Raw genomic sequence first — 15,707 nt, 5'->3', positions numbered from 1 at the left:
AACAGTGCATGTTCAATTTATAGGGGCAACCATAAAAAGTAGAGAACTCTAGGTTTAAAAAAACAGTTTTTGGAACTTGATATAATAATGATTAATAATACATAAACGGTTCCTTATATGACTTTATCACATTCTCCATAAATAATAGATTCCGGTCATGACTATTAATTATTTTCAAAAGGTAGCCCACAGCTGTCAACATTATTTTAGCACCTGATTGTATTAAAAATGGCCACTTTCGTCATGGCAACTAAGAGTGACAGGATTTAAAACAAGATGAAGCAAAATAACCATATGAAAACATTAAATTGACAATATTTCGAAAACTAAACAATTTTGGAATAGACAACTTTAGACAAACTAACCCTTATTTTAATACTGAATAAGATAAAATTATCAAAAATAGGGGTATCCATTTATAAGAATTGATTTAGAGCGATTTTCTCAACGTCATGTTGGAACTTACTTTTTTAAGACTTTATATTAATAGTTACCAAAATTTTGTCGAAATAATTCCATTAAAGTAAGTCCGTTTCCGGCAAGAAATGCGATTTAAATTAAGTATAACACATATTCCCTCTTACGAAATATGAATAATTATTCGAGTGGCTAAAACTGTAATTTTTTACGTAAAATTTCAAATATATTAAAAACACTTAGACTTAGATATATGACATTATGTATGAAATATATTTAGAATTTGGAGTAGAATTAAAAATGTAATAATATATAGGGTGTTCCAATTACAATAAGCAAGCTGATACCTACTTCCGGTATAACCGGAAGTGTGGCGATCTTGAAAATATTTTAGATCGCTTGCCTCCAATGACTTCGACACTGTTCAATTTTCAAATTAGACCTAATTGTAGTTTGCCAGATATCGATCGAGGCGGTACCCGTTGGGACACCCTGTATAAGACATTTCAGAAAGTCTTTTTTAGACTTGCATGTGTACTTCGGAGTAAAGGTATATTCTCGAATCCAGTGTTTCTCGAAACCGTCCGAAAATATTAGGCTTTTACTCCTACGCACAAAATATACTATCTCCAAAATTTAAAATGTAAACGATTTACGAAAATCGTAGATGTTGGACAATATTACAACATTCCGTACAATAGCTGCAAGCACGTAATTTGTCTAAGATGTACAAGTTCCCGATAATGCCCATTTTAATGGCTCAAAAACAATTTCCAAGTGTTTCCAAATTGCGTTGCTATTGTCTGCTTCTTATGTAAGTTTTTACGTACAAACTTGTTGAACTACCTAGTGTTAATCCGCATGGATTAAACATTAAGACCCGGTTTCACCAAGAGTCATTAAATTATTGGTTAACTAATCACAATTATTTTTAACCACCACTTTAACCATGATTAAATTGGCATGCGTTCCACAACAAGCATTATAAATTTATTATAATTATATATTCCACAACAACACCGGTTAGATAATCATCAGTCTCATCGAGTAAGATCGTATTTCCTTTGAATTCACGGTTCTGATTGGTTCAAACAACTGACAGATCAACTGAAATCATTTTCCCTCAAAACAGTCATCACATGTCGTTTGAACATTGATAGAGAAATATCCTTTTCTATTACGAAATACTTCTGCGTTTTCTCCCCCAAAGGATTGTACTTTAATATGAGTACAATCCAACACTGAGATAAGTTCGGGAAAACGAGCTAATGCATAAAAAATTATTTGTGCTGCACTTATTTCCCTTTTTGTAGATGGAAGTTTAATATCATTTCGAGCTAATGTGGCTATTGCAGCAGTTATTCGATGTACAATTCGATGCGGACTAGTTTTTCTTACTCCAAAAAAGTATCCAGCAGCAATAACATGCGATCCAGTGGCATAAAACCTCAACACAAGTAAAAGTTGTGTCATGGTTGAATAGTGGCAATTTTACTATTATTCATTTATCATAACTTTCTGTAGTGTGTTGCAGGTCTGTTTCTTTTTCCAGCAGTAATCTTTGGACAGTTTTTTTCGATAAGCGAAATAGCGTAAAAAAACTCAAGGTGTCCATGATTTCAAATAATTGACTATCGGATTAAATATTCGGGGTCTTCTAACAACCTGAATGTCACTATCCTCATCAGACGGTGATAAAACATCGCCATAAAACAAAAAGTCCATAATCGTGGTTAAAATTATGGTGGAACGCTAAGTGTTGATTAAATAGTTTTAATCAATGATTAATATTTTAATCGGAGATGGTGGAACCGGGCCTAAATCGTGTCAGACCTAATGACAATTTGACAATGACTAGTTTTTTTTTTAAATGTCGTTTTTTGAAAATGTACAGGCGTCTATCGATTAATATCATAATGATGATTCCAAAGGGCCTAGCAGATATTAATATGAAGAAAACCGAACTGACTTATACCCCATATATCAGAATAGGTAGTTTCTTTCGGGGATCCCGCATAACGCAATCAAATAAGCACAACTGGTGATAAATTAAATATTTTACGTTTATTACTTAAAGTGAAAACGATTTACATTAAGTTGCAGCAAGCGATTTCAATTCAGAAATGTAAGCATTAGACGATCGTTCCAAGTTCTTTTCAATGATGTATGTCATTCTGATTTAGACTGACCTTTTGAAATATCCCACAGCTTCACTTTCCTATCAGCACCACCGGTCGCCACTAATCTGTCTACGGGGCTCCATTTTACAGCATTCACTTCGCCATCGTGCGCGTCCTATAACATTTCACTGAATTAAGATAAGTCAACTCAAATTTAAAATATACTAAAAAATAACGATTTTCCTTATTGTTTCTGGGGCACCACGGCACATTTCTTATACAAGCATATTAGTACTTTCGTGTAATAGGGTGTTTTCATCGTATCAAAAATTCCTACAAACCGAACATTAATCTATGCTAATAGAAATAATAAATATATGAAAGATTAAATAAATTTATACTATCTATATATTGCTATTTTGTTAAATATTTAATAAATAAATTCAGCTAAAATTCAAATTATTCATGAATCTCTAAAACGCAATCCTGTTGGTTGTGACGTCTCTGGTCATATAAATGGAGAATTGTTTACGTTCTGTGCATTGTGTTTAGTTGTGTGGTTGTGTTTCATTAACTATTTAGTGGCTTTAAATAATTTATAGTTTGTGTTAAGCTAAAAAATAGCTTCAGAACGATTCCTTAAAGCGTCAACAAACAATTTACCATGTGTACATATTTTTATGGTTACCGAATTTTTAAAGAACAACGAACGCTTTAATTCAGCTGAATTTAATGCAGCAGCGCAAGCATAATCATCAGGAACGGTTAGAAAGAGTTTGTTTGGAGCACTTATTGAGGTATTCTTGCATCCTGGCACAAAACACCACTTATTTTGTGATCCATACATGTCACTATTTTCCATTATGCACGATAATAACCATAATCAATAAAATAATGATAACCACAATAACTTAAATAATAAAACAAAACTGCGAAAACAATAAAATAAACACGAGACACTTTGTTGATATGACCTGCTACGTCACAATCGGGATAGGCAACCGACGATACGGATTCGGCGTTTTTGGCGGAAAATATCTGATTTGAATTTAAATTCGCTTTAAAATTATTATGGAGTTTTTTTGCAAAAAAAATTATATCAGTGTAATGTTTGTCATAACTACTTTCTATATATCAACATTAAAAAACAAGTGAAAAGACCCTATTTTGCAGCTAATAGTCAAATAAATACATGAGTAAAGCTCAAAGTTTTATCACTTTTAATTACAGTACAGAAGTTGAAGGTTAACCTACTTTTGGTAATGTCGATTGTTCATTTTCCATGGCAAATAATGGAAATAATATCGAGCCACATTTTGCACAATTTTTTTAAACACCGTGTTCTTGAACCAAAATGTTCTTCATTTTGAAATTGTATCTTTTGATGAACATTTTTTAAATCACCTATTAATGTATTTTTTTGACAGCATTTATACTAATTCTGTTTTTCTAACATTAAGTTTTCTGTATCAAGCTAAAACGTAAGAAAACAACAACACATCAAACAAAATATTTAACATAAAAAAATTTAAACGTTAGTATTTCGAGTTTCCACATTTAGCGGCTCTGACAGCTTCTAGTCTGCGTCGCATATTCGAAATATCTTATTATTTAAATTAATTTAAAATAACAATTTTTATTTGCTGTCAAAAAAACTTGAAAAAGTCATTATTTTGAATACGATGATCTGTTGCTGATTCATTCAATTGATAGGCTAGAACATTTCCTGTCTGTCCGCGCATGGTCCCTATACCTAACTCCAATAGTTTTAAACTTATTTACTTAAACGCCGTGGTCCATGGCAATTTCTTCCTGGCGGTTCACCCACAACTGCGGTGAACATTATTAAAGGCGTTGAGTCAGTGGGCGAAGTGATCTCTCGTGCTTTCCGACTAAGACTGGTTCAACTACTGGATCCCCTGTCGTATTTATGCAGCCCGGCCATGTGTGCTCATGCGTGGGGAGTGGGAGGGGATTAATTGTTTTAGCGGACACGCTGTTTGCCGCAAAAGGCGTTTCCAATCTGGATTAAAGGCCGTTACCTCTTCTTTCCTATTAAAATTGTCGTCATGTTTAAATATCTCAATGGCCTCTCTGGTTAGTCTCGGGTAATACCGTTGAGATTGGTGCAAAAGGTCCACTTTATCGAAACGTATTTGGTGCCGTCTAGAAGTGCGTGCTCCGCTACTGCTGATTTTTCTGTTTGTCCTAATCGGCAACTTCTTTTATGCTCAGTGATCCTCATGTCTCCACTACGTTTTGTGGTGCCGATATATGCTCTGCCACAACTGCATGGAACTCTGTAGACTCCTGGTGCTAATAAAGGATCCCGTTTGTCCTTGGCCGACCTCAAAGTCTGTTGGATTGTTCGACTGTTTTCTCAGAACGACCTTCACTGTTTCTTGGTCGAATTGCTCTAATGACCTCGTTCTTGCTGTATCCATTCCAACCAAATGCCCTTTCTAGATATTTCAATTCTCTTTCTAGCTCAGCTGGTTCGCAAATTCTTCTGGCTTTTTCGGTGAGGGTTTAATGACTCCTCTCGTTTGACTGGGATGATGGTTTGATCCACTGTGCAGGTACCGGTCGGTATGTGTCGGTTTTCTGTACACCGTGTGGGCCAGCTTCCCGTTGGTGTTTCTGGTTACCAAGACATCTAAAAATAGCAGTCGCCCATCCTTCTCTACTTCCATAGTGAACTGTATTTATGGGTTTATTGAGTTGAGGTGCCTCAGCAAGTCTTTAAGTTCAACCAAACCATGACCTCAAACAACAAAAGTGTCATCAACATATCGAAACCAACACTTAGATTTCCTCGCGGCTGTGTCCAGAACGATCATCTTTAATTTTTTCATAAAGTAGTTGGCTATCACCGGACTAAAGGACCATTTCTACTCCATCCGTCTGTTCATAGAATTCGTTTTTCCACTGAAAGTACGTTATGGTTAAGCAGTGTTCGAAGAGTTTGGCGATGCCTGGTGGAAATTCTCTCTCAATAAGTTCCATTGCCTCCTTAATTGGTATCATACAACGAAAAAACATCAAAATTCACAAGGACTTCTCCGGGAGCTATTGACAACGAGTGCAACCTCTGAACAAAACTCGATAAGTCCTTTATAAAACTGTCAGTTTTTCCTACTTTAGGCTGGAAAATTCCGACCGCATAAATACGACAGGGGATTCAGTAGTTGAACCAGTCTTAGTCGGAAAGCACGGGAGTTCACTTCGCCCACTGCCTTATCGCCTTTGATAATGTCCACCGCAGTTGTGGACGAAACGTAAAAAAGAAATTCCTATGGACCACGGCTTTAAAGCCCGGAAAACATTTCCAAATGTGATTTGACCGGTCGAGAAAGCCTTCATAGTCTGATATTTACCATTTTGTTTTAATTGTGGCAACGTTTTTTACAAAATTGCGGCGGCACAATTTAATTTAATATAAATCAATATGACCCCCATTGACTCTTAAACACTTTTGAATGTGAACCGTTTTGGAACGTTACACAACGGCTTCTGTAGCAGCACTTGCTACTTCAGCTGCATCAAGTTGATCAAAGTTCTTCTTATTCAGGCTACTAGTTATCCCACTGAATCGACGGGAGTACAGTAATTTCCTTGCTTTATTGTTCCCCAAAGGTAGAAATCTAATGGTGTTAAGTCTGTAATCTTTGGCGGCCAATTCCACGCTCGAAGGCACCGAATCCTACTATTATCAAACATCTCATCAAAATTTCATTCAATTACACTGGATCGGTTTTGAAAATTCATTTCTCGCGCGATATGAGGATTCTCAGTAGCTCAGAAATGAGAATTATGTCTATCAAAATACCTCCCTTTGTAAATTTTGATTTGTAGATCCATATAATTTTACGTAAAAATGCGGAATCTTCTTGCGTTCGTAATAAAATCATTTTACACAACTCTTCACGTTGTGGTGAACCACTGGGATGAAGACTATGAAGATATTGAAGAAGTTTATATTTATAGGGGTGCATGCCATGTTCGGCTAAAATTGCACCTGGTATATGACATCCGTGACTCCTGTTCTCGCTTGTAAGTCCTCATTTCTGACGTGGTCACAAAGTGACACACTGAGCATCGATCTTTAGATCTTGCATTGCGCTGTTCTGCGATTCTTATCAGATTTGAATGTCAAATTTAAAATTTCAGCGCCGTAGGCCATAACCGGTGGAATGCAGGGCTTAAAAACTTTTTTTTTTAATAAATTGGCAGATCACTTTTAAACACAGCTCCAAGTCTGCCATACGTAGCCCAAGCGAGTATAATTATTCTCTCTAATTCGCATGTTTCGTTCTCATTCTCTCGAGATTTGTATTTCATGACCAAGATATGTGTACTTATCCACCAGCTCCACCTGACAGACACCAGTAGGAATATTTCCACTAGGGACCATAATCGTCATAAATTCTGTTTTCAATATATTAATTTTTAGCCCGACCTGAATACATACTTCCTAAAGGTGTTAAAGCATTTCCCTGAAAGCTTGTAGGTTGTCGGACAGCAAAATTATATCATCCGCGAAAGACGCAGACTTGTTAGGTTTAGACCATCCATATTTAAAATCTTTCCTCTGCATTCCAGCATCCCGAAGGCGTATTCCTGAACAGTGACAAACAGGTGGCATAGTATCACCCTCTTGTACTCCTCTACCGATTCTTATGGAGTCGATATTTTCATGCAGCTTTACCATCATGGTACCATTTTTATATAGAAGTAGTAGTACTGTGGGGGGGAACCCGAATGGGTCCGACGAGTAGGCCGATAAGGCCCTGTTCACCATTCCCCCTGCATCCACCCCCGCCTTACTACCCCTCCTCTTCACCACCCAGGCGTCTCGTCTCCCTGACGAAGGCGAGGATCCGTCTCCACTCTATGAAAGACAGTTCCGTGCAGGAGAGTGTGGAGGCCCCAAGGAGGCGCCTCCTCATGGACGACCAGTGGTGGCGTACTCCTAGAAGGTGATACGGTGTTTCCTCCGCCGTTCCACATTGTGGACATAAGGGGCTATCACCGACTCCAAGTCTGTGTAGGTGGCTGTTCAGACCGTAGTGTCCTGTCATGACCCCAACCAGAGTTATCAGGGCCCAGCGACTTCTTGACATCAGCCATTTGGACGTTGCCTTGGCCTCGCCTGGCATTTCAAATCTTTGGCTTGTCTACACCCTTCCGTCTCTCTCTTTGGCTTTGCGGTAGAGGTAACAGTTTTCATCGTAGTTTCCCTTTGTGACTCGGTGAAAGGCCCTCCTAGCTTCCTGTCTCAGGCGTTGAAGCCCTTACTCAACCACGGAACCTTTGAGGTTCCAACCGCCCTGGGTTGGCACGATATCTGGAACGCTGATGTAATGTCCTCATTGAGTCTTCTTATCTCCCGTTCTAAATGCTCTCTGGAGGTTATGTTACCTTCAGAGAGACCCATGGATTGGTTTAAATGGTCCCTGAATTGGGACCAAACAGTCCTCCTCGGGGTTTTTAGGTCTAGCTGATCCGACTCAATTTCAAGTCGGATCATGCGGTGGTCTGACATCGAAATGTTTGCCGACACTCTCCAGTTTATCACCTTTGGAATCAGATGGCAGGTTGCCAGCGTTATGTCAATGACTTCCTGTCGGACTCGATTGACAAGCGTCGGCTCCAACACTAGTTTAAGTAAAGTTTTCAGTAAAGCTATACTCCAACAGAGCAGCACCTCTGACGTTTGTATCGGAACTTCCCCCAATTGTTGCATAACAACAAGTTAAGTTAAATGCAGTTTCGAAAATTACTTATGTTTGCTTTCAATCTGAACAAATTGATTTAATTCACTGTATAACTAGCGCTATTAATATGTCTAATAAATGTTTGCTGTAGTACTTTATAGATGGCTCCACTTGTAGTCGCAGTATTCATGAAACGCAAAATAAAAGATTTCGAAGTAGAAACAAGTAAATTTAAATTCTAATAAAAAGCTAAAATCTCAACATCTAAATGTTATTTACTGCGAATATTTCAATACATACTCGTTAAAGTATCCAATAAAATTATTTCTAAAAACTGGAATTCGGAAATGTTTAAACCAAAGTCGATTACTTACAAATTTAACCGCCACTTTTGTTGGCAAGGTTGACTGCATTAGAGGTCCAAAGCCTTCCTGAAGGTCGTCTGAACACACTCGACTAGCATCACGACATGCTTCCTCTAAATCTTTCTGCATCTTTGCATATCTTTTTCTAGAACATAGAAAAATTTATCAACTAGATCGCAAAACCGATAAACAGAATTATTGTTAGACACGCTAACATTTATTTTGCATTACAGTCTACTGTTGGGTAGAAAATGCATTGAGGGTGAAAGTTCTTATAAAACAAGTTTTACAAAAAACATCATTGATAACGTACTTATTATATTGCAAATTCCTAAGAATTTCCGTAGCTGAAAAACCTCCTGAAAACAGTTTCCATATGGTCGTTGCACATTTTACTTATTTGGTAAAATTGATTAATGACATCGCTTATAATGCATTTATCGCACACAAAGCGCACCGAGTCGACGCATTGTTGTCTACGCGTTTTGTGACATCTATGTTTCAGCTCCGCCTCGTTCGGCGCTTATCCGTGTTGTCGTGCTCTAGTGAGAATTTCGACCTTCGCTTTTCTTGTTTCTCAATTATTGAAAATAAAATGGTTTATCGATACTTTATGGCGCCACAATGCACAAGTACCACTATGTCCACACCAGGAAAAACATTTATAAAAGTGCCATTAAACGAAAAGAAACGGAAATTGTAGTTGAAAGCAGCTCGGCGGAACTGCACAGATGTTTCTGCAAAAAGTAACATCGATATTTGTGAGGATCATTTTGAAGCAAGTTTACATAAGAACAATATTATTTAACGCGGTATAACCCGTACATGTGCGTTAAATTTAGATGTTTTCATGTTCACCTTTGTTTTGTTATGTGCAATTTTTGCTTATTTTATTTCACAGCTTGAAAAGGACATGGACATTTTTTGGAATGGAAAATGATGAGAGGACGGAAAAGACTGATAAGAGATGCTGTTATGTGCAACAAAGGGTGAGTAGAGTGGTTCCAGGAAGATAGTGGACGACAATCGATGTTTGGGTTCCAGACACAGAGGAACAAGTATTGGACATAATTGCAGAAGAGCCTTTCAGAGGCACTCAGAACATTGCACAACCACTGACACTTTCCCAGGCACCAAATAAATACCGGCTGCATTCCTACCACGTACGTAAGATCACATTAAACCAATGGATTACTGAGCACCGGTGTAAATTGAGCAGGAGTTAATTAACCGAATACGAGAAGATGCTTGACAAGAGTGCATAATAAGATGATTACACAGGCACTTGTTTAGAGTTACAGACTCAAATGTATGTTTTTCGAGTTTTTCCAATAATTCGAGGTTATGACTTTCGAAATAGGTTCCGTCATTCAACGATTCCTGTTGAATTTACCGTTTATCCTTGTCTATCTTATTGTCACTCTCTATTTATCCATGGTTACCGGAGTTTTAAATAATTACAAAGCAACAGGTATTTATGTGATGTTAATTAGGCAGATTACCTTGAAAAACATTGTTGCCGTATTCCTAATATAGTTTTTTGCAAATTTCTCAGTTTTTAATAATTATTATTTTTTTACAAATTTTTCTGCACTTCTAAAACACCGCCAGAGAACAACGCCTACTTCAAGCTTGTAGGCTAGGCAGGGACCAACGTAAGTATTTCAAATGGCAACCGCAACATTTTATTACAGATTCGAATAGTTCGTCGAAAAGTGAGAATAATTTATCTAAACCATTTTCTTCGATTTTGACAGGTGGCTCTGCAATCCATCAATTCTCTCATTTTCTCAATGTTTTGCCCGTTATTGATCTTAATGTTTTATTGTTCAGTTCTATTGTTCTGAGTATTGTTTTTGTTTTTGCTGTTTCAGCTCTCGCTTCGTTGTTAAAGGTTTGCAGCTAGCGCTGTAGGTTATCTTCATTATCCGAGATCAGAATTGCGTCGTCCGCATAACAAAGATTTTTTTTATCTGTTTTCTTCCAAGCGCATATATACAATTTTGTCCATTAATAAAAATAGTCTTCTTGACATATTCCAGATTCTGTCTGGAATATGTCTACTTCCGAGGTCAATTCATACTCCACTTTAATTTTAGTTTTGTTGCCTGTGTTGATGTCTCTTATTATCACTACTAAACTACTGGGCTGGTTTTCTTCTTTAAGTAATTTTACCATCTCCTAATTTGATGCGATCAAAGGCTTTAGTTGGGTCTACGAAGCACATGTCAGAAGGATTGTTATAGTTAATTGCTTTGTCTAAGAGTTTAATAAGATAGCTCATTATGCCAACTTTTGCAAAAATTATGCCAACACAAAAATTCTAGGTAATTACCTAATGATGATACTCAAACGAAACCTTCAGCACTCATAAATCGAATTATGCCCGTTTCAGTTCGTTTAAAATTAATTCGCAAAAGTTCGCTTTTTATGAACATTTTTGAAAAAATTGATGAAATTGAACAAACTCCGTTGTGGTAGTGTTTTAGCAGTTAGGAGTTAAGTAAAAAATGTTTCCAGAAGACGATCTTAAGCCGAGCAATAAAGGACCAAAATCATGTTCTAAACCAAGTAATAAGAAGGGAATTAGATATTTACAACACCCTGTTTAATGTGTTCAAGTTCGCAAATTTAGTGCGTTTCGCAAAAATTTCTGTGATCAGACATTTACAAATCTCTTTAAACGTATGCGAAAAAACATAGTTTTTGGTGTTTTTCGTATGTTTCTTTTGATCTGAAACGCAGTAACGTGTTGGAATAGCATTTGTAACCTCCTGCCGACTATAATCCTGCTGCTGCGGTGTTGCATTTTCTTCTGCTAGTCGATGTTTCTTTCATGACAAAAAAATCCACGTTCAAGAATGAAATGTGGATTTTTTACTGGACTGTTCTTCCCACTTTCACAAGAAACTCAACAAAGACAAGTATGGTAGTAGATGGGCCAAATTGTCAAAACGTGCACATGTGGTGCATACAGGGTGATTCAAAATTGGCGTCATTCCTCTGGAGGTGTTGTCCGGCGGTGTTTTAGGAGTACAGAAAAAGTTGCTAAAAAATTAATTGTTATTAGAAACTGAGAAATTTGCAAAAAAACTATATCGAAAAAACGGCAACAATGTGTTCAAGGTAATCGGCCTAATTAACATTACGGAAATACCTGTTGCTTCGTAATTATTAAAATCTCCGGTAACCATGGAATTATATAGAGTGACAATAAAATAGACAAGTATAAACGGTAAATTCAACGGGATTTGTTAACAGTGGAACGTACTCCGAAATGTCAACTGTGATGTTCGTCGAAATATCCGCATAACCTCGAATTTATGTTTACAAGTAAAAATACATTTGAGTCATGAAGTCGAAACAAGTTAGTGCCTCTGTAATCTCCTTATTATCCAAGGTTATCGAGCAGCTTCTCGTATTTGGATAATTAACTCCTGCTCAATTTGTACCAGTGTTCAATAATCCAATGGTATAATCTGTCCTTGTGCTGTATATATAATCTTACATACGTGGTAGGAATTGTAGCCCTTCCTCGTATTTATTTGGTGCTTGGGAAAGTGTCAGTTAATGTGCTCTGAGTACCCCTGGAAGGATCTGCTGCAATTATGTCCAATACTTACGTATGCATACAAACGTATGCAAAAAAGCAAAGTTTTTGGTGTTTTTCGTGTGTTTCTTTTGAGTTGAAACGCAGTAACGTGTTGGTATAGCATTTGTAACCTCGTGCCGACTATAATCCTGCTGCTGCGGTGTTACATTCTCTTCTACTAGTCGATGTTTCTTTCATGACAAAAAAATCCACGTTAAAGAATAAAATGTAGATTTTTTACTGGACTGTTCATCCTACTTTCCCAAAGTGAGTGTGTTTATTTTGGTAATTTCTTTTTAGACACAATTTTAATTTAATTAGTTCGGGTTTTCAATTTTTTTCAGAACTTCTAAAGAAACCACACTATTTCCCTAAAATAGCAACTACTGTGTTGTACTGAATCGGGAAAAAGGGAATTTGGGAAAATGAAAAAATGGGCCCGTTTTTAAGCGAATGAGGATGAAATTTTAATTGAAAAAGTCTGAAAGTACCCGCCAATTAATGATTACGAAGATAAAAATTATAAAAATTTTGCCGTAAAATAAAATGGATAAAGAAAAATTGCCCTAAGTGGGAAAAATGCTGGGTAAATTGTATTAGGATTTTTTAAAGGAATTGTTCTTCTTTTCATCCCCTTTTAACAAAATAAGGGCTAAAAGTTCGACGACGCTCATCTTTTCAACAGATTTTGCTCAAATGCGGCCAAACGCAGCACCGAGTAGCAATCGCCGATCGCACCATCGAAACCGTAATTTTAAGCAAGGTGATCGTACGGTAGTTGCTAGGATTCTTCTTGTTTCCTTTTTGGTATATTGGTATTGTAATGCTTGTTTTCCATTGGTTTTGTACTCGCTTGGTATCAACAATTTTCTGAAAAAGTACAGCAATATTTTCAATTATTATTTCGCTTCCATGTTTTAGGAGCTCATTGGGTATGCCATCAGGTCCAGGTCCTGGGGCTGTGTTTTTATTTCCCTGTGGTATTCCTGAGTTGTTCGCTTGTAATTTCTGTGATTTGTTCGGTGTCGCCCTCTTCTTCTTTCTTTCCTTCTTCCCCGTCTATTGCGTGATTTGAATCACCCTGTATAATTAATGCGCCTGGGTATGCACTGAACTGCAACTTCTAGAAATTGATACGCTGAATCGTGAACTCAACGCCGAAACAGTTGCATCCATTATTAAAAGATATGCTATCTCACTCAAAGCCTCCTGGGACTTAATCGTGCCAAAGCATTCGAGCTTACTAAGCTGTCAAACAACTAATAAACCAGATGGAGAAAACTTAGATCTTTAATAATTTTAAGATCTTAGTGCCAAAACAAATCAATTTTTTCCTCAGTTAGTTAGTCATTTTCCTCTGTGACTGTGTCTCTGACTAGTTTCTGTATTATTCATTTAAAAAAAAACTATTTTTCCTGTACCCCGAAACATCCCCAGACAAACGGCCAATTTTGAATCATCCTGTATATTAACATAAGGAATATAACACTCAACACCTTCTATTATAATAAATCAATAATTAGTGAACAGCGGAAACTTACTTTAAAAAGTTGTCGTTTTCTTCGTTCATTTTATCAGCATCTTTCGCCTTATACTTTATGAGTCGTTCTACTAGTTGCCCATTTTCATCCTGAGAAAAAAATATTATTATTAGTACTATTTACAAAAGAAGTACAAGAGAATACTAAAAACAAAAAAATAAAATGAGTTATTTTTCTGATGCGCTCTATTATTAGTACACCCCATGGCAATTTCATTAGAAAATATTGTTTTTGAGTAAGACGGACACCATGATATGAGAAAATATTGTTTTTTGTCATAAATAATTGTGTTTTAGTAAAAAGCCATTTTATAGAAGTGAAGACGGACACCATTATTAGACAGTATAAAAAAAAGTCGGTATTAATTTTAAGAACTATAATGATGAAAACGTCGCTAGAGCACTCGAAGATATTCGACAAGGCCGAAAAAGTTTAAGAGTGCTGCTGAAAATTATAAAATTCGAAAATGCACCTTACATGATAAGAAAAAACGGAATCCAAACGAACAAACATAGCGGACTATGTCTAATTTCACAAGAAGAGAAACTTAAAAACAAGAAGAATACGCCTCGTACTTGATGCAAAGACGATTTTTAACGCTTTATAAAGGGTCGTCGCCTTTACTTCAGATATATCTAAAAAAATTAAGGTGTAATGAAAAGTTTATGTGTTTGATTATGGAATTCGATAAAGGATACACGGAAGACTCTAAATTATTTAATTTAAAATGTTCTTTCAAAATAATACTTGGTCTTGGTCTTTTATGTGGCCTTAAATATTTTTCTCACTTGCCCATTTTTCTTTCTATCTCTAAAAATTAAACGCATGTGGCCACACAGATCACATAGTATGTTGCAAACTACACCAAAATTTAATGCAAATTAGATATACATATATGTTTACCTGTAGAATATGAATTATCTATTTTGTAAAAGTATACAAACTGTATATAAAGATATTTGCATAAATCATACATATTCATACAGACATTTTCACAACAGACAGTTTCAAATCGCCCAACATTAAGGTGTAAATTGTAAAATATCGCGCAAAAGTCGCTTGGCGACTTTCTCAAAATGTTCGTCGCAAAACTATCTGAAAAGTAGCCCAATTTGCGATAAATCGCCCAATCTGGGCACACTGGCCACCACTAGACACATTAGCGCAATAATATTAAACAATCTTAATTAGCTTAACAGCCCTAAACAGAAATTTAAGGCTTCAGAAAAATTCTTCAAAGACCTATTTATATTGACCCTCTCCACGGAAATCTTTAGTAAAAGGCGAAAGATTTATTCGCTTTGAAGAGAGTCCAAGGTGGATAAAAAATTTTAAATTCGGTTTGTTAAACCAATGACTTCGACAGTCATTGTTAGTTAGACGCACTGGCGCCCTCTCGGCTCTGCAAGAGAACGAGAATAGATTGGGTCTTGGCCTGGCTATTTCGAAGCTACGCGATTTGGACTTAATGTTCTATTAATTATTGAATACTGCCATATCTAAATATCCTGATGATAAATATGATGCTTGGAATGATTTTACACTGTAATACAATGAAAGTTCTGAAAGTTTGAAAGGTTTTTTTCTTCATCAAGTTAACATTTTTAACTTATTTAATTAAAAAATAGAACCATTTTTCTCAAATAAAATTTCTATTTCGCATTACGTTTAAGACAAATTATAACTTTGGTTATGTATGATGTATCGTTGACGACGCATAAATTTTCCCGAATTTGGTAAATCAGGATCTGTGAACAACGTGAAATATATGTCACAAACTTGTTTCAATTTGACAGTCTAAATTAATTAGAATTAGAATTAGTCTTAGGTTTTCCAAATCTCTCAGCTACTGCTTTTGCAAACCATGCTTTCTTGATTAATGCAATTAAGAACACGATTGAAAAAAAATTAAAGTAATTAATTAGACTGTCAAATTGAAACAAGTTTGTGCATAT

At 36.2% G+C, this 15,707-nt stretch overlaps 1 protein-coding gene and 1 non-coding gene across 3 annotated transcripts in view; both read right to left on the bottom strand.

Annotated features, from left to right (window-relative positions):
• LOC109542356 (autophagy-related protein 16-1) overlaps positions 1 to 15,707 on the bottom strand; it is a 609,070-nt gene that overhangs the window by 573,199 nt on the left and 20,164 nt on the right. For both annotated transcript variants that reach the window (XM_048668352.1, XM_048668354.1), the window contains exons 5-7: positions 13,753 to 13,841; positions 8,629 to 8,764; positions 2,607 to 2,712 (exon numbers count right to left, since the gene is read on the bottom strand). In XM_048668352.1, coding sequence (XP_048524309.1) covers positions 2,607 to 2,712; positions 8,629 to 8,764; positions 13,753 to 13,841 — 331 coding nt within the window. The remainder of the gene's footprint in view (positions 1 to 2,606; positions 2,713 to 8,628; positions 8,765 to 13,752; positions 13,842 to 15,707) is intronic.
• On the bottom strand, positions 14,951 to 15,073 carry LOC125505238. The gene has a single exon (XR_007282031.1). It is a non-coding gene; the product is annotated as a U5 spliceosomal RNA (small nuclear RNA).

Source organism: Dendroctonus ponderosae, unplaced genomic scaffold, assembly GCF_020466585.1.
Source record: "Dendroctonus ponderosae isolate FM_Combo_2020 unplaced genomic scaffold, Dpon_F_20191213v2 Dpon_F_20191213_7, whole genome shotgun sequence".
Classification (NCBI taxonomy): domain Eukaryota; kingdom Metazoa; phylum Arthropoda; class Insecta; order Coleoptera; family Curculionidae; genus Dendroctonus; species Dendroctonus ponderosae.
This window is presented reverse-complemented; position numbering and strand designations above follow the sequence as displayed.